This window comes from Arvicanthis niloticus, chromosome 7, assembly GCF_011762505.2.
Source record: "Arvicanthis niloticus isolate mArvNil1 chromosome 7, mArvNil1.pat.X, whole genome shotgun sequence".
NCBI classification, from domain to species: domain Eukaryota; kingdom Metazoa; phylum Chordata; class Mammalia; order Rodentia; family Muridae; genus Arvicanthis; species Arvicanthis niloticus.
This window is the reverse complement of record NC_047664.1, coordinates 51,534,299-51,554,066: the sequence shown is the minus strand read 5'-3', so window position 1 is coordinate 51,554,066 and position 19,768 is coordinate 51,534,299. Positions and strand designations below refer to the sequence as shown.

At 35.5% G+C, this 19,768-nt stretch overlaps 1 protein-coding gene across 10 annotated transcripts in view; it reads right to left on the bottom strand.

Moving 5' to 3' along the window:
• Positions 1 to 19,768, bottom strand: part of Slit2 (slit guidance ligand 2) — a 311,165-nt gene that overhangs the window by 31,366 nt on the left and 260,031 nt on the right. For 7 of the 10 annotated variants that reach the window (XM_076938473.1, XM_076938475.1, XM_076938479.1 and 4 more), the window contains 4 exons: positions 15,024 to 15,148; positions 14,790 to 14,887; positions 12,322 to 12,461; positions 8,345 to 8,371 (listed from right to left, as the gene is read on the bottom strand). In XM_076938473.1, the coding sequence (XP_076794588.1) occupies positions 8,345 to 8,371; positions 12,322 to 12,461; positions 14,790 to 14,887; positions 15,024 to 15,148 (390 nt within the window). The remainder of the gene's footprint in view (positions 1 to 8,344; positions 8,372 to 12,321; positions 12,462 to 14,789; positions 14,888 to 15,023; positions 15,149 to 19,768) is intronic. The other 3 variants (XM_076938477.1, XM_034508141.2, XM_034508143.2) reach the window with 1 other exon arrangement.

Genomic DNA, 19,768 nt, shown 5'->3' with positions numbered 1-19,768 from the left:
CATTATACCACGTACTACACAATTTAAATGGATGTATTATTATTATTTTTATTATGAATTCATGCCTACCTGTTTGAACACATTTTTTCTGTATGTCTGATTGGTTTAAAAATGGGTTAGAAATAAACAAATCCTATATCATTATGTATGAGGTGTGAGGAAGCATGGGAAGAATGACACCCAAGAGAGTGAGATGCTACAAAGTCTCACTCTTGAGAAATTACTACAAACCATTAGTTACTAAACCTCAGTGCAGATATTTTTTCCTGCATATTTTGATGGTAATATGACCAGTCATCCTAGCCTGCTCAGGACAGTCCTAATTTACATTTGCTGTTTCAAGATAATTACTGACTACTACTCCAGAATACTTTCATGGGTGCCTTAGCTTTTATAAAAAAATGTGACAGTCATGTCCTAGGCAGAACAGTAAAGTTGGATCATCAGAGTTTATAATGCCCGATTTGGAGTGAAGAATGACCCCACATGAAGAGATTCTGTGAGGAATCTATTCTCATTGGTGAAATAAAGTGTGTGTGTGTGTGTGTGTGTGTGTTTTGTGTGGTGTTATTCCTTGAAGAGTCTTTTGCAACTATAAGCAATATCAAAGAATTGTCTGTTTGAAATGAACTAGTTTTATGGCTCTGGGCCTCTCTGTTCTTCATTGATAAAGGGCGTTTTAGAATTGAAGATTTAAAGTTTAACTGTGTCTCTAAAATAGCCTTTTTGTAAAAGAAAAATTCCTCGGAAGAGATGGATGATGTAGATAGGAAGGTAACAGAGAGCACTACACTGAGCAGCACAATACAACATTATGACATTCAGTGGAAAACAAAAATGTCACCATGAGCACAGAGGCCCGCTGTCCCAATAAACAAGGAAGACACAGAAGCCTCCATACACACTGAGGGCTCCCATGGGAAACAGTACCTTGAGCGAACCTTGACTCCTGCTTTATTTTAGATATTACGTGTTTAACTGATATTACTATTGCTTTTTAAAACACACTGGGGAACTTCTGTTTATCGTCCTCAATTCTCTCCTTGTGTCATATCTTTTTATTCACATTTCTTACTGGAATCTACTAAAGTAGTCTTTAATATTTATATCATATTCTTCCAGGTTTTTTTTTTTTTTGGTAATAATTCTTAACTTTTAACTCTCACCACATTTTTTTCTCACCACATTTTTATTAATCAGTCTTTTACTTAAATTAATATTTACCTTAATGACTTTACCTTTTATAGAAACTCTAGCTTTGCTTCCAGACTAACAAGAATTTCCTATCAGTTTTTCTCTTTGCACAGAAAGACTTTTGCCTTTAGGTTTCTCTAAAGACCTGTAGGTCTCAAAACAGAGGTGCTAAGACATTTAACCTGACCATCTTCCTCCCTCTTCTATTTTAGAAAATTATGGGTTTTTTTCCTTTTTTTGAGATTACAATACAATCACACCATTTTTCTCTTTGTCTTTTTCTTTCCAAACTCTGCCATATAATTCTCTTTTCCCTTTTGGTTGATTGTTTCTTTTTCAATTGTTTGTTTATATAAGCATAAATTGATATTTATTTATTTCTAACTATACTACCAGTCTGTGTAATGTTATTTGGATAGTTGTATTTAAGGCTGACCACTTGGTATTGGAAAACCAACTGGTGTTCTTTTCCTTGGGGAAGACTATTTCTCCTGATGTTAGCATTCCTTGTTTTTTTGCAGTACTTTGATTATGGTTGGGTCGGGTCTCCTGGGCTTTTTCCACACTCACTTTGGAGTGTATTTTGCTATTGTCCTTGCTCTTCTCATGTCGAGGTAGTCATGGTGGTGAGACTTAATGAGTTAAGTCTCTGAAATTAGTAGGACCACAGTCTCACCTCAGACTCCCCGATCCTTTGCTTTTATGCACTTTCTGTCCCCCTTCTACATTCTGAGCATTACATGTGGGTATGTTCTGTAGATGCATTCATTAGGACTGCGCTTCACAACTCCAAATTTAGATTGGTTGTGATTTTTCTGTAATGGTCTCCATCTGTTGCAAAAAGACCTTTGCTTGATGAGGGCTGAGGACTGTACTTATCTCTGTCACACCACAGTTTTAGTGCCAACTATGTATGGGACCTCATGAACATGCTTGGGGTATAATGATGACCGCATGAAAAGTTGCTCCTCTTCCTGTGGAATTTGTCCATGAGGGAGAGGGTTAAAGAAAACACATTAATGCATTATACCACAACCACATTTAACAATGCCTCTGGCTTGAATCTAAACAAGAAAGGTTCTTGGTACTCTCAAAGAAGAATGCTGTGGGCAAGAACAGACTGGGATTCTAAATGAGAGAGACTTAAAGATGTCATCTGACTGTTGGGAAAATGTAGGAGGATCCTGGTAGGAGGATAGAGAGGGAAGCTGAGTGAGATCATAAGTGAGCCAAGGACACCAGGGTTCCACACAAGGCTATAGAGTCAGCAATGGGCACATCTAATTTAGTTATATTAGCAAAAGGAAAGGAAAGGAAAGAAACATTTTAAAAACTATGATGAAGCCAAGAGACTATATTCTATCCAGAAAATGTAATAAAATTGTCATTTTGTACCAGAATCAGTATTTCTAGAAATGTCTAACTCAAATTCACTGTTTATTAATTTATTTTACACAAAATGGAGCAATACAGAAGAGTAATTAGTAACTGAATGAGAGACTATCCAAATTTTCTAATAGCCCAGAGTTTGAATTCCAGTTAGGAATGTCTAGCACAAAGGGAACAAAAAGTCTATTAGTCCTACCGTGACTAACATCTGCTAGCTCACCTAGATTTATCTCTCCTTTTGCTTACAAATATGTGATCTGGGAATATATTCTGAAAATTGTGGATGCATATATGCATGAGGAAGGATGAGGGGTTGACAATGCAGGCTATTCTTAAATCTAATCAAAGTAGTTATTTTGATATCATTAATATTGATATGAGGGAGATGGACTACAGAGCAGCAATCTAAATAACTAAATTGGAATTCTAGTGTTAAACTTAATCAGTTATGACAATGGTAAGTACAGTTGTAACAAGGGAGGAAATGTGGTTGAATTCTTGAGTGAATCTCCAGGGTGCATACTTGTAAAGTAAAACACATCATTCTTTGAGAATTTGTGCATTCAATTTTGTGTAAGAAAAGCCTAGATAGATTGCACTATTTTTATTATATATGCATTAGATCAGCAAAAGAAGGTGTTGAAATATGTAAATAACCTGATAAACTGCACAGAATTTTATTCTTTAAAATATACCATGCAAGGGCAAGGGGTTCTTTTATGTACATTTTGGAAATCTCCATTCTCATCAATCATGTACTCAGTGGATAAAAAACAATGTGAAAGGTTAGCACTGGCTTGCTTGTTGCTTGTGAGAAAATATATATTAAATGTTAATGAAGGTATAGAAGGCACAGGTGACCTAAAGGAGCAAGAGAAAAAAACAGCTGGAGACCGTGTTTTGAGTCAAACCTGCCTTGAACATAATCCTAGGTCAGTCATTTTTACAATTCATTTTGCAAAAAATGATTAAGATTGTAGAAAATCAAGATGGGTCCAGTAACAGAGGGACTGTATATGTTAGCCCACAAATGGTATGTTTGAGAACAGTTAAGACAAACAGATCTGGTTGTTTCTCTTTGCCGAATTTTAAAAGTAAACACAGAATCTCAGATATGTTGTAGGGGTCCCATCTGTTCTCACGAGAAATAAGCACAGTCAACCTTAGGACCCTGAGTGATGTCCCAGCAGCTACTGTTTATTTTCAGTATGTAAAATGAACTAGTGCTTGCTTATAACCAAGGCATATCTCCTGGCAAACTGTAAAGTTTTATTTTATTATTTTGAAAGTGTGTGTATGTGTGTGGTGTGTGTGTGTGTGTGTGTGGTTTGTGAATTTCTTAGAGCTTCAGTTCAGGTGATTGTGGGCCAGATGATGTGGGCGATGTGAACTGAACCCAGATCCTCAGCAAGTGCAGTTGGGGCTTTTTAATCACTGAGCCATTTATCCAGCTCTTCGTCGCACACACTTTAAACCAGCTCTTGATTATGCAATCTCCATAACACTGTGTAAAGGCAAATGGTTGTCATGCTGTGGAGGACATGAACAAGAAAAAAGTGCATGTGAACGTAGCCCAGAGATACGCTTCCTTGTATATTCCTGATCCATGCTTGGTTGAGTGTTCAGATAAGCAGTCTGTTGATATGAAGGACAGATTGTACTTATGTTTTCTCCTTACTTGTTGATGTAAGGCAGGCCTGTGTCACATACTGCATGAAAAACTACAGTTTTAGGCATCAGAGTATATTAGCAAAGTCAAATAAATATCGAGTCTCCCATGTAAATATTTAGCATGCTTACCAGTGATAAGAGCAATGAATGATCTAACTTCTGTCAGTAAGTGAGGGATGATTTATGAACACCAAGTTCCTAAGGATTCTTTTAACAATCTACTGGTTTTTTTTTTTTTTGGGGGGGGGAACCCACCATTTGGAAACTTGTATTCTAAGTTAGAAATAACTAATTGACTTTTAAATATGACTGAACTATCCAGATGGCCCTCATTTTCTAAAGTCAATGAAGTTCAGTTGTTAATAGAGGTGTATAAGGAAGCAGTGGAGAGGGCTGTGGCATCTTGAAGATACATGAGTTAATGACAGCTGTCCTGTGAAATGTGCATCAAATGTGGTTTGTGCATAATGTGGGTTGTGCTAAAGGCAAACCCTGTGAAATAAAGTGAATCACAGTTCAGCATAGAAAGGTTCCAGAGAATTACAAGGTAGGCAGGTTTCTAGATGTTTTATAGGATGAAAGACACAAAAAAATTGTTTCTGAATTTTTGCTTTCTAAATGAAAGTATCAGTGGCTGCTCAATCATATTTGATTGCTGCACAGGGTGATCAGGGTTCATCCTGACAAAGTCTACCCCAACGACATCTCTGTGTTTATCTGTGAATGCACTTGAGACATGTGCAGCAATGGCTTTGCCCCAGCCATGTCTATGACCTGATTTGAACCTGCAGTTGAGAACATAGCTAGTGTTGGCTGAGTGAACATGGAAGTGCTTGGTGGGTTTTATATCACTTTTAATATTTAGCAGTGTCTGGATGTAGATATTTTCTCAGCAAACATCTTAGGCACTTTTAGATGGAAAAACTTACCTCTCCAAATAAACAAATCTAGAGAGGACGTACTTCCTTGAAAGATTTCTATGGCTAAAGAATTTAGCCAATTTTAATAGTTATTAAAAGTCCACAAAAGAAATTAGACTCTGTTTTCAAAGTAAATAAATCCAATTGAGATGGAATAAGACTGGTTAAGTTAAAGTGTTGTTTTGGACTCAGTGGTCACTGTGAACAAATGAGAGCAAATAGTTTCTCTAAAATGTTTTCTGGGATTCAAATACATTTAAGAAAGCCCTGAAAGGTTGGAAGATGAATAGAAACCACATGACTTTGCAAGATTGCCAAAGTACTTTCTTTCTCCAGTTAAAGTGGGTAAAGCTACAATGTTAGCTTTCCTTATTGGAAGCCCTCAGCTATGCCCACAGCAATACTGACTTTGAAATGCAGACCTCATACACTTCAATATGAAAGTAACAGTAGGCCTCCCTGTTGTTATGACGAGATCACAAATATTGAAAATGATGCAGAAAGCCTAAAATTACTGCCAAGAGTTCTTCAGTTTTCAGTATGTCCTTGTCGAACACATTTAATATGTCACTGTACAGGGGTCATTATGCAAGAGCTAAGAGAAATGACCACTTATCCCTACGTACAATCTTTCTATTTACAAGAAGCAATAAAAATAAAAACTTGTACTGGCTGGTTTTGTATGTCAACTTGACACAAGCTGGAGTTATCATAGAGAAAGGAGCCTCCCTTGAGGAAATGTTTCCATGAGAACCAGATATAAGGGATTTTCTCAACTAGTGATCAAGAGGGGGGGAGCGCCCAGCCCATTGTGGGTGGTGACATCCCTGGGCTGGTAGTCTTGGGTTCTATAAGAAAGCAAGCTGAGCAAGGCAGGAGAAGCAAGCCAGTAAGTAACATCCCTCTATGGCCTCTGTATCAGTTTTTGCTTCCTGACCTGCTTGAGTTCCAGTCCTGACTGTCTTTGGTGATGAACAACAATGTGGAAATGTAAGCTGAATAAACCCTTTCCTTCCCAACTTGCTTCTTGGTCATGTTTTGTGCAGGAATAGAAATCCCGACTAAGACAAAACTTAAAAGTAAAATAAACTTAGTGAAAACATGGAAAGATCTATTTCATGCACACATTTCTCAGGCAGAGCTATCTACCAAATTTCCATTCTTCAGCCTGAAAAAAGTGGCATCAGATAACACAAATAATGTAAAACCTGTCTCATCAGGCTGCTCCATAATATTCCAGAAGTATAAAAATTTACTATCTAAATATTTTCCTATAGGCTCTTTTCATTGTTGTTTTCAAAGGTCCACAAGGATGACTGCATCTAGCAATCAGATAGAACAGTAAAGAAAGCTTGTTCTGAATAAACAATTAGCAATACTGTGTGATATGGGAAGTAGCCAAAACTGGGGGTAGGTTCAAGTAGGACTGGTTATAGCAAGAGATATGAAGGTTATACTGGATTTTGTAGGTTCTGGTAAACACTATACTTCAAGGTGTACATTCTTGAGTAAGCATACATCGAGTCATATAGAATCATTGATTTATAATGTTATTCCTCAGCAGTTACTGTCTGTATCCATAGACTTATAATATCACTGCCATTTCAGCCAACAGCAAAGGTTTGCTTTTAAAGAGAGTCAGGTCAACAGCTAATTCTTTGCAGTAATACAACTATACACTTATAAACATAAGTGAACATAAGCTTGTTTCTAAGAATGTATACACATCACTAATTAAGTATACGTTCTCATGGCGGAATAATTTCTGCTGTGATCTGAAGATACAGTTGGCTTAGGCAGATCACCCATTGTTTTTGTACTTATAAAATGGAAAAAGGATAGTAAACCAAGCACACACTAGATACATTTACAGACAGCATAGAAAGCCATATTTTCAGTCTAAAAGATCAAAGTGTTGTTTTACATGTTTTCCAAATTCACTCTTTACACTATATGACTAGGTGAGCAAACACAGCATGTCACCTGAACACAGCAACAGAAAAAAATTGCTCAGTAACAGACGAGAAGGAGATAGTCTATATACCCCTCTATCATCCTTATAATCCTGCAAGTGTTTCTTAAATACTAAGATTCATCAAGACTAGCACACTCTGTTGGTCCCTGTACTCAGGACCTAAAGTCTTTTAGAAACCCAATGACTCAGGGTTAACTCTTAGACTTCAAGAGGCATGTCCATGAAGATTCTAAGAATCGCTTTCAACATGGCTACTGCTCTAACCACTGTGTGCCCCTTCTGGGCTCTCAATGTATTTGGGAGCCCAGTGGATGTCAGTGATGTTAGTGACTAGGCACCAAGCTTTCTAATGCTTTAAGAAAACTGCCTAGAACTCCATAGATTCAGTTATACCAATTTGATAGTTTCACTGTACAAATAAATCTCTTGGGCTTTCTAATATTTATGTGGTAAGTCATTTCATATATAATACATTGTTTATGTATATACAAGTCAAAGAAACACAAATTATCAGCACATTGTTTACATGTATATTATATATATATATATATATATATATATATATATATATATATATATATATATATATAAAATCTATTTTTTACCTATACTATTTCTGCAGTGCTAGGATTGGAAACAGGGTCTTATACATGCTAGGTAAGTCACTTATCATTGAGATGCAACCCCATTCATATGCTATAAAGTGTTTCAATTACTATATATATTTTCAGGTATTTTTAATGGACATAGTAGTAAATATATGGACTTAAACTTTTGAAAAATCACTTCAGTACTTTCAATGCTTTTACTAAGTATAGTATATAGGCTGTATTAAGAATCTAGAGTTTTCATTATATAAATAATATATTTTCACGATATCTTTAAAAATGTAAAAGCATATGGATGAGTAGGAAAAAGAAAATATAAGTTTTTAAATTTAGACATATACTTTACTCAGTCAGAGCTCTACCACAGCCTTCTATAAATTGATCAGGTGAATTTCAGTGAACCATTTTATAGTGTTTCATGCAGCTATACATATATTAAGGATCTATATGAATGATTTGACACAGCACTCACTGACTTCATCTCTTGTCAACATCTTTACCCAGCACACCCGGCAAAATCTAGTAGCTTTAAAAGACAAAGGAGAACTAAAGTGAAAAGCATAATAGACTTAAAAAGAGCAACTAACCTTTTTCCACCTCATTCAGATTAGCAGCTGGCAGCGACAAAGACAGAAGAGACAAAAGACTTTTTACATTGCAATGTAAGGGTAGCACACAGAAGCCAACGCGCAGCATTAACAACAGAGAAGCCAGTGTGAGAGAGCAAACTGAAGCCAGGCAGAGACTTCTTACCTACAGCTGGCTAAACACACAAACACACAGAAGAATAGAGCAAAAGTAAAGTCCATCCCAGCAGCTAGAGATTGGCATCTAAACGGTGAGTGACACTTGCTGCTTTATCGTAGTAGGTGCAGAGGGAACGTTTGTATAGGGGCCCAGAGACAAAATGGGAAAGTTAATGAGTTCTTCATATTTTTCATAAGATAGACTCTGAGAATATACAAACCTAGTTACTATGGACACTGCCACTATGCTGAATAATTATTTTAATAGGAAAGCTTGAAAGCATTCATACTTCTATGTGGCCCTGAGAGGGTTGAGTTATTGAAGACAAACATAACCCAACCCAATAATTACTATTGCAAAGCTATTTTTTCCAGATCAGCTCTACATCTCACACTCTATAAGAAAATATTTACATGGTTTCAATAATGTAGGCATGCCATATTCTTAATTTTCAGCTTATATATTTTTAAGGAATTCTTTGAAAATTTTGCTATCAGAAATGTTTTTATGAAAACTATACATTAATAAGAGAAATTAAACAAACCAAGTCCCCAAATCTCTGAAACTAACTTAAAAATATAGTTACTTAAAAAAATTAATATCACTAAATTCTTATTTTCCCATACTTCAAATACTGACTTTAATATAGAATGTCAGGCAACTAAATTTTAAAACTTTAACCTTTCCTGAATAATACTAGCAAAGAAATATCTCCCAGCTTGGATAGACGTAGACCTAATATGTAGAGAATACTAATATGTAAAGAATAATATATCTGACTATTCAAGTGTGTGTGTGTATTTAGTAAAGTTTAGATAACAGAAAAACACTATTGATCTATACAGTTATGTTATCAGTCCTTTTTTATCTTTTATAAAAAGAAAAGGGCAGGGAATACATCATTGTGATGTTTCGTTGCTCAGGGTTTAACTATGTCTCTATATATTTCTAAATGTTTCAAGCATTCATCCCATTTAAAATATTTCTAGCTCAGATTTATAGGCTGCTTGTTATGGGCTGATTTCCTTGTCAGATTCTCTTCAGGTCTCTGAATTTTCTCCACTGACAACTGTACATCTCCACATAGATGCTAAATGCGAGCATTTTTACCATGATGATTTATTTACAAGTTATCCTAGTGAAGCTTTATTTGCTGCTATAAAACAGAATTCACGTTCTCATTGTAAGCATTTGAGGGACAGGATAAAAAAAAAATCAAAAGGAAAAAAGAGCAACTGATAGCTTAGATGATTTTAAAAACAATGGCAACCTTATTATATTCTTTGAGTTTTGCTGGGTTCCTGTTCTCTGAACTCATGCTCATTAATAAGATTCCATGTTAAATATGAAACAACAAAGTCGCATTGTAAGGAAATTCCTCTGTAACTGCAGACATGGATTTAAAAGAACACAGAATTCTAGAATCAGACTTATGCTTCCCTGTAAGCAAAGGTCACCTATATGCCTCCAATCTTAGAATCTGGAGACGATTGTTTGACATTGTGTAACTGCACTCACTTCAGATGTGCATGAAACTACAGTTAAGGGATGATTTATGAATTCATCCCATTTACGTATCTTCTCTATTGCCAAGTTGTCAAATCCTTTTTGACCCAGGGGACTCAGTCCATGTAATGAAGGTAGTATCTCTCAGCTGTATTCCTTACACAGTCTCCAGGTCAATATTTGTCTTGATCCTTTGCCCAAATTAAGGCAAAGCAACATTGTAATAGCTACAAGTAAAACAGTAATGGTGTGTAGGCTCATTTATGACAGAGTCATGGTAGGGTCCTTCATGACAACTTCTATGGACGCCACATTTTGTCAAACAATGGGCTTGGTTAAATTTTGAATTCTTATAGTGAAAAGAATGAAACCTGACATAGTTGGAAAAGGCAGATTGCATCCCACTCTCAGAGGAGGGAACATGGAACTGAACTCTGTAAGAGGGCACACAGAGCTTGGGAACTGAAGTGGAGCAGGTAAGAGAAACAGTCAAAAATTGTTATGACTCATCAGAATAAAAGGTAGAAAATCCAAAGCCAGTGAAGCAGGACATGCTCCAAATTCAGTTGGATGTGTTGTGACTTTATGCAAATTATCATAGAAAGAAATACAAGGAGATTAACATACATGTGATCTCTTGCCTTGGTCAAACCAGGAAGAATATATAAACTTCTGGTTTCTGTACTCAGTACAACATAGAGAGCTTTAATAGTCTTACAGTGCTTGGGACTTCAACTTCTCTGGTAGACTCAAATAAAGTGGTTTACCAAAGTCTCAAACATAAGTGGGTTCTTCAGCCTTTTCTGTCACCTGAACAACGATGAAGATAGAAAGCGTCTCTATCCTAGGGACGACTGAGGAACATTCTTAAACACTAAACTTCTTATGGGCATGTAAATATCTGGTCCAATAGAGCTTAGATTCTCAGGCTTTGTTTGTATAAGCGATTTAACTCTATGGCCATAAGCTAGTGGAAGATATCTGATTTGTGATACACTTACAGAGATCGGTAAACCTGTGTAACAACAAAATTCTGTCTGGCAAAGGTGTGTTCAAATACACTTGCTATATTTTGTTAATGCAAAAACAGTAAATGATTAGATTCTGACTTTTAGCATGATAGCTATGTATGTATGAATTTATACATCTAATTTTCTATTTTTATATTTCTGTAAATCTGTCAATCATCTATGCACCTATCATCTGTTTACTTACCTACTTAACCAACTATTCATCAATGTGTCTATATCTAGTGCTTCACTTGTAAAACTCCACAGAAAAGGCAACTTTAGAAACATCTAAACATGTCTAGATTGTCAAAACTGAACCTCATTACCCTATTGTGCACTTTTCCCATAACAAAAATACTTTCCCGTGAAGACAGACATTTAGTGTAATGCAAAAGTTTGTATCTTGCATAACAACCTTCAAAAATTATTCCTTCAGAATTCTTGGAAAGTTGATTGTATAGATAATGTTGCATTTTATGTTTAAAAATATTAATCATAGGTAACTATGTAATTATTTCACTATGTAATTATTTCATTATCTTCAATTATTAAATATGTTCTATTATATGAAAATAAATATATCAAATGAAAATGCCAAGTAGAATGCAAATTGCAGCTTCAGAAACAATGACAGAATCTAGTTGTGTGTTAACCTTTAGATGCACCCCAGTACTATTCTCCTTTCCCTGTCTTCGCATGCTTTGTTAGAATGAAAGCTGACATGACACTTCTTATGCATAGCCATACAAACCAATCGAAAAGCTATTCTATCAAAATAGACGAGGCAGAAACTTGATGCTGACTTTACAGACAATTGATCTAAAGTAAGAAAAAAAGGTTATCATTTTGTGTAGTCTGATCAGGTTTATAATCCAGAGATAAACATTGGTAAAAAAGGAATAGTCTCATAAGACTTTCCAAAATGCTCATCTTCCTGATGGAGCACCAACTGAAGGACAGAGCTTCCTTTAGGCAAACTTTCACTACTACAAAAAGTATGGACATCATGAACCTCAGATGCTGAATTGTGTTTTGTTTATGTAAAGAAATGCACAAATATCCGTTGGCAAAGTCTGAAGAGGGAAAGTAGTCTGAATCCTCTGTTATTCTACAGATCATGACCTTCTAAGAAAGGTGCATTGAACCAAGTATGCTGCATATTTTATTTGCTGGGCTGAAACAATCCATATGTATTTTTGTTGTTACAATTATCTCCCAGTTAGTGAGAAAGAATGGCTTGGTAAATAAACATAATGTCAAATTGATACACAGATTGATGACACATTTCCTCCCTTTCATACCTGTGTATTCCGGTGGGCAAAGACATGTGTAGTTGTTAATTCCATCAACGCACGTAGAATTATTTTCACAATCATTATCTTCACAATCATCAATATTGACTTCACAGTTTTCTCCTTCAAACCCATCAGCACAAGTGCACCTGAATATCAGGGAAAGAAAGGAAAGAAACTGTTCTGGGTGCATTTCAAAACATTGTGGTCTAAATATTTTTAAAGAAAATAAATAGAGACAACAATTATAAAACGTTTAATCTTACATGAATTTGTTTTGTAAGTGCTTCAAAATTATGTACTGTAAGCAGCAATTTAAGGTACTAGCTAACAAACCAGAGAATATTTCAGAAGAAAATTTTATGAGGGCTACGAGACGGCAAAAGTCACCAGGGTCTTAAAAGTCAATTAATCCCAACACATTTAAAGTAATAGGACAAGCAAGATTTCCTTTACTTCTCCTAGATATGCTATTCTTATGTTGGGTAAATTCTCACTTTTTTAGATAACTGAAGATTGGTTCTGATTTTTAATTGTTTATTGTCTGAGAATTTCACACACGGATATAGCATGCTTTGATTGAATCTGTTCACTCTGCCTTCCATTAAATACCTCCATTATAACCCATTACTTTTTCCTAACAGCTTCATAGTTTAACCCACAGAACCCACTTAGTGTCATCTACATGTGCATGGGTGTTGTAGGGCTACCTACTGAAATGTGGGTAGCCTCTCCAGGGCTACAACCTGGAGGGAACTGCCTCTTGCTCTATGAGCAGCCACCAATTGCCAATAGCACTTCAGCTACAGGCGGGCTTCATGAGCCTCTCTCCAATTCATGCTAGGATTTTATTTGATCAAATTTCTCGCAGATCTTGTCTTCAGTGGTTCAGAGCACATACTGCTCTTAGAGATGACTCAGACTTTACTTCCAGTGCCTACATCAGGCAGTTCACAAGCACATATAACTCCAACTAGGAGAAAATCCAACACTTCTGCCCTTGTGATACAACTGCCTCAGATGTGTGTGTACACACACACACACACACACACACACACACTTAAATATAAAAGTAAGATTCTGACTTTTAAAATTGTATCATCCACTATTCTATGTATGATGTACTTGATAGTTCATAAGAATAAATAAATGTCAAGTTTATTTTTTGCAGCTATATAATACAAACATTTTCTGTATCAAACAGACAGGAATCTGGGAGAGGGACTTGTTGGGAGGAGTTGGGGTTGATAGGGATGGGATAAAAACAAGAGATGTTGGTCTCAGAGAGCATTCCAGGTGCATTTTTGATTACCCTAAGAATAAGCTTTAAATAATAAAAAGTGAACGTTTTATTTGTCTCAATAAATACAATTTTCATTGGAAATGCACTGTATATTTCATTAGAGTGGATATAAAAATAATTGAGCGAGGGAGACATAAATTAGAGACAATTTTATAAAAGAAATAATGCATATTTCTTCTAAAAGTAAGTTTTCTAACAAGGTTCAGCAGTAGATTATTGTTCTTATGTAAAATTATCAGTGTGATTAATAAAGAATTTATTTTGAGAACACAACCCACAGAACCCACAGAACCAATGGACTGGGTTTCATGGGGAACTCTGTATGGGTCTGAATATGTCCTCTAAATAAATGTTATGGCTGAGTAGTTTGGTGTTCTTGTGAGAATCCTAATAGTGTGAGCAGGGGCTGTTGCTGACCCTTTGGCCTAATTGTGGGTCCCTTTTCCTCATATTGGGTTGCGCTGTCGAGTCTTGATGTGATGCTATGTGCTTAGTCTTATTGTAGCTTGATACATCATGTTTGGTTGATGTCCCTGGGAGGGCTTCTGCTTTCTGAGGGGAGGTAGAGAGAAGGTGGATCTGTGGGAAGTGGAGGAGAAACTGACTGGGATGTAATATACGTGAGAATAAAAATAACAAAAAAGTGGCAAAATAGCATATTTTATAATTCCTGAACTATATCTGAAACCACTATACCATATGATTCAATAATTATAGCTTACAAATACATGACATATTTATCGATTTATATTGTGTCCTGGAAATAAGTCATCAATATTTTGTTCCAGTGGGAACTGCATCTTTTTAGCCATACACTCTTCATAAAAGCAAAATCAAATCCAAAAATAAATGTATAATCTGTATAAGTGGATTAGCTGGTAGTAATGTGCCTGAAGAGTCGATATCTTGTGTTGTCATAATCTGACTTGATTTATCATGATATGCATTCTTCCAAGCTTTTAAAGCTTTGTACTTCTATGAACTGCGTTCCCTGTATTGTCTTTGATAATTTTTCATATTATGCTGTCTCTTTCATGGACCAATCAGTACATGTAGTCTCTACACTAATATTATTGAAATAATAGCTTCTTATTTGAAAAAGGATCATGCCCATTTGTTTAGTTAATCTTGTTATGGTACTGCAGACCAAGAACATCACAGCCAGATTACTTACCAGAATCCGTCATTCTCTCCTTCTTTTAAGTGGCAAGTTCCTCCATGTTTACATGGATTACTGATACAGGCATGAATGGGGACATCACAGTCCTGGCCCTGGAGAAGAAATGCCCATGTTAATGTTAGTACAAATAAAACAAGCTAGCTCTCAGCCTGCAGAGAAAGAACATACAACTGTTGAATGAAGAAATATCATAGGAAGTAATGTCATCCCACTGTGGTTTCTACTTACCTTGAAACCATATGGACAGGTACATCGATAAAAATCAACTGGATCATTGTTACAGGTGCCATCATTTTTACACGGATTTGATAAACAGGGATTACACTTGGCTTGAATAGTAACATCCACAGGACCTATAAATTAATATTAAAATATAAGAAAGTGGTGCTTTCTCTTTGCACTTCAGCTAATTCATTCATGTTTCCTAATACAACAGTAAGATTTGTGGAAAATTATTTGTCATTCAACTTTATATGATTCTTTCCTAATGGGAACAGTAATCAGTATCATCCAATAACACCCAGGAATGCCAAAGGAAGGCTTCTAACTGTGAAGACTGAGACTTCTGAGTGACAGTAGATTAGGTAGCCAGAAGCTGACATTAATAACACCGGTCTCATGATATGAAATCCCTTGTAAACTGTCTAGTATGTCTGTATACTGTCCATGACCATGACCAGCCTCAGCCAGCTCAAAAGAAATGCATACCATAAAATTCCAGTGCTGTTTTATAAATGTGACAAAATGTAGAAAACTATGGTCTCTGTTATATTCCCCTTTGTGCCATTTTGAGTCATTTAGTTTATTAGTGCAAGATGTGCCAAGTTACCACTTTCTAGCCTGTCTTCTCTAGCAATAAGATGCCACTTAAATGAGCCTATCAATTTCATGGTTTTTAACAAATTTTTTAAATAGAAACCTCATGACCAGTAGAAGGCCAGATTAACACATATCATCCTCAGAAATTTTCTATTATTCACACTTACTACCTAAGCTATGGCCCAAAATGTAGAAATTAAATTGTTCTCTGTAGTCATCATGTTTTGTTGATGCTAACTTCTGCATGGGATTCGAGAGCCCCTTAGTTTTTCTTTCTGCAATTGTTTTGGACTGGAACAATGGCAAATTGACATCTTTATATAGAAAGTACAAATACTTTGAAATATGAACATTCACCCATAGTAATATCTATATGAGTCTTTATACTCATTGGAAAATGAGTGGTCATTTCAATCCCTCATTTCATTGCAAACAATTCCTAGCATAATCACTAGGGAATTTGCTATTGGGCCATTTGTAGAAAACCCCACACCACTATTAACCTGTTAACCTGGAAACTTTCTCAAGATAAATTCACTCAACATATTCCCCATCTTTCCTTATTTTTCCCCCTTCCTAGAGGGGAGTAAATTCACTCATAGCAAATTTACTGGTCCTGTGGCTCTCATAATCTCTTTATCTTGTCTTCTTCAATGTTCCCTGAGACTTAAATGCAGAGGTTGTGTTGAAATGTATTAATTGGAAGTGGACAGCTGATCTCTGAGTTTTGTCTAGTTGTGACTTTCTAGTGCTATTCAGCTGTCCTAAAGAGAAGCTTCTGTGATGAGCGGTGAGAACGACACTTATATGTGGATATAAGAATAACTACTTAGAATGTAATTAAAGGTTATACTGATTTTGGAAAATTGCAATAATTCATTCTCCACTAGGTTTCATTACTTCACCAACCACAGAAAGTTGGCTAAATTTAGAGTTCCAGGCATGAATTTCCCCCTATTGCATGGGCTTTACGTTTAGTTGGGTAGCTACTGGTTACCCACAGAATATAGGTATCACTATTTCACCTTTTATCTTTTATTTGACTACAATTTAGAATTTATTTTCTGTACAGTGTCCTCTCTAAGTACCTTCTCCTGGTATCCTCTAATTTGCAGGGAATTATGACTTGATCTTGTCATCTTGTCTCTACTATTATAGTGACCATAAAGAATAGAGTGGAGATAAAAGGTTAATTACTCTTTAGGTTAATAATAGTGAGATAATGAGTTCATTGTTTTAAAAAACACAAGTCTGATTTGTGAATTTGTTGTAGAGCATGGGTAATAGAAATAATAGATAAATGGCAAGAAGCAGTGAAATTTGTTTTCTCTCTCTCTCTCTCTCTCTCTCTCTCCTTGAAAGGCAACTAGATCCTTCAGTTTCTTGTATTTGAAGCTAATAGGTTCTGAGAGATGTTTCCTGCAAACAAATTAGTTCCCATGAGATGTGTTCCACAGAGAAAGAAAGACCTTTCACCTCATGGAGACAGATATGAAATAAAGGCGTTCAGTGTTATGCTAACTGGGTTGATTTAAAATTAAAGTTGACTAAGAAAGTCCTACAGTATTGGTTAAATGAGCAGAGATGTCTTTATCTTAATAATTCAAAATGGTAAGATACTTTTGTTATCACTCTCTCTCTGTTACAGGTTTTAATAGATGGAGTGCTGGATCGTGAGTACGTTGAAGTCTGAAGGCAGCCCTGCTTACCTGACTCCAACTACTAGCTACGTGTTTAACCCCAGAGTTTCTATCCCTGAGGATTCTATTGCATTTTTATTTATTACCAAAAGCCTAAGACAAAAAAGTTTTAACTATAACCCAGAATCTGCTTTTATTCTCCAATCCCTTGGAAACACTAGTCTAATAACACACTTGTGTCCAAAGCACACACACACACAAAAACAACTCCAGAAGCTCATGGGAAATTGGTGATACTAGGCATCTGTACTGAAAGGAGATCTTGTTTAAAGCCAAACATTTGTTTTATATGAGTTACTACAGAATTCCTTAAGCAATATTATCAAAGGCATATTTATCAACATCCCTCATTCATCAAATATTTATGAGTATCTACTTTGTGTGAGGTGCAAGAGCGATGCTTCAGATCATCCAATCCACATGAAATGCCTGAGCTTCTTCAAGAGTTATGTACATGTCAATTAGAGAAAAAAATGTGCAATGATAATACATGCAATGAAAAGCACATTTTAAGGTGGTGCAAGCTGTTACAGGAGAGGCTTTATAAAGCAAATTGAAATAGGATCCTGAATTCCATGGGAAAATTCATGGCCAGTTATTTGTAGTCACTGATGGAAATCTACTGAGAGTTAAATAAGACTAAGTAAGAGCTAAAGTGCATAGATAGCTAAGAAAGAAAGCAGTGCCAGAAAAAGATACGAAGAAGAGAAAGAAAATGCCAAATAAGTAACAATGGCCACCTCTGATTTAGATGGGAACTAATAAGGATAAATAAAATGATTTTTCTGGATTCAGCAGGACAGAAGTCATTGGTCTTATACTTTCAACCCAGGAATAAAAAGGGCAGCTAATGATGGGTAGTAAACAATTATGTAAATGTGTTTTATTTAAATGGTTAGACAATGACTCAAAGGCTAAGAAACACTACTCTGAGATCACCAGATTTGCTCTTTGGCTATTATAAGTGCCTTTGGCCAGCAAAGAACTTCTTGAGTCATGATGGATTAAAACAAACAATACTTATTTAATGAGTGTGTATCTTCAAGAATCTAGTTATAAAATATTTGAGGATGAATTACAAATTGTTGGTTCTGTGTATCTATTTTAAAATGTGAGTTAAAACTTTCTCAGTTTCAAATGTTAAAACGTAATGAAACTACTCCTTTTATTTTTATGAGTGATGTTTTCCACAGATAGCTTTATATAAATGCACGTTTTTTTCTTTCAGTGAACACATTACACTAAAGTTATTTCAAAGTTATATGTATACGTTAGTGAATGAGATCTGAAAACATAGAATGTTTGGATTGAATTTGAATAATGCTTCAAAATGGATCTAACCAGTAAAATATTCATTGCTGCTCATTTAGACTAAATTATTTAATCATCTTTACCTTGGGTCATGAATAAAGCTAATATTAAGTCACAATTGTGCAGTGCAAAGCCAGAGCCCTCACTGAAGCAGCTCAACAGTTCTCCCTAAAGGAAAATGTGAGTCTCCTGAATGAAGCTACTACTATTTCAAAGTCATTATGAAGATACGTTCATTCTCCCTAACAATTCTAGAATGGACAGGATTATTAATATGTAAAAATAAGGGAGGGAATGCAACATAGTAGGTTATAGTACAGTGTTAATATTTTATAATTTTAAAGGGTCCTAGAATTACCTGATGTTTGGGTTTTTTTCATATATAAAGTGGAGACAAAAAGAAGTAATGAACATAATCCTCTTTTTTCTAGTCTCCCTCATCTTCTTCCTATTCCTCCTTCCCCCTTCCTTGTCTTCCTCTTTACCCTCTCTTCCTCATACTGCTGATTATTGGGGATAGAAACTAGGGCTCTTCACATCTTAGACGACCAACTTAACAATAACAGCCTTCGTTTTGTTTTTATATTTATTTTTCTTCTGGAGGAAAGGTATCACTATTTGTTTAAGTAGCTCCAGCATGGTTGAGATCTCATTACCTCAGCATCCTTAGTAAATAGGATTATTAGTCTGTATCACTAGGTCCTGATAAAGTAATTGTGTTGTTTTCTAATTTCCCCATCTTTTGAATTTCTGGCTGTGAAACACCTGCCTATATTAGTTTGTCCTTTTTTAAATGTCCTTACTCTGAGGTCTCATGGTCACATATAAACACCTCCCAAGAGTCTTTGGTATCATTACAATTATATCATCAATTGATCCAGTTAGATATTATTTATATATTTCCAACCTATACGTATCTATGTCACTAACATTCTGTATTATTTTATGATTAACTATGTAATAACATAACTCTCATGAAAGTAGGTGTTTAGTTATCATTTTCCAGATCCTTAACATGTTGCAACATTGTTTTATCATTTGTAGGAACTCCAAGGCCATTAATGTTTGTTAAATGGATAAAAGAAGATATCATATATTTCCAATTGAAAGCTCACAGTTTGGTAATCTGAGTGGATACTGAAT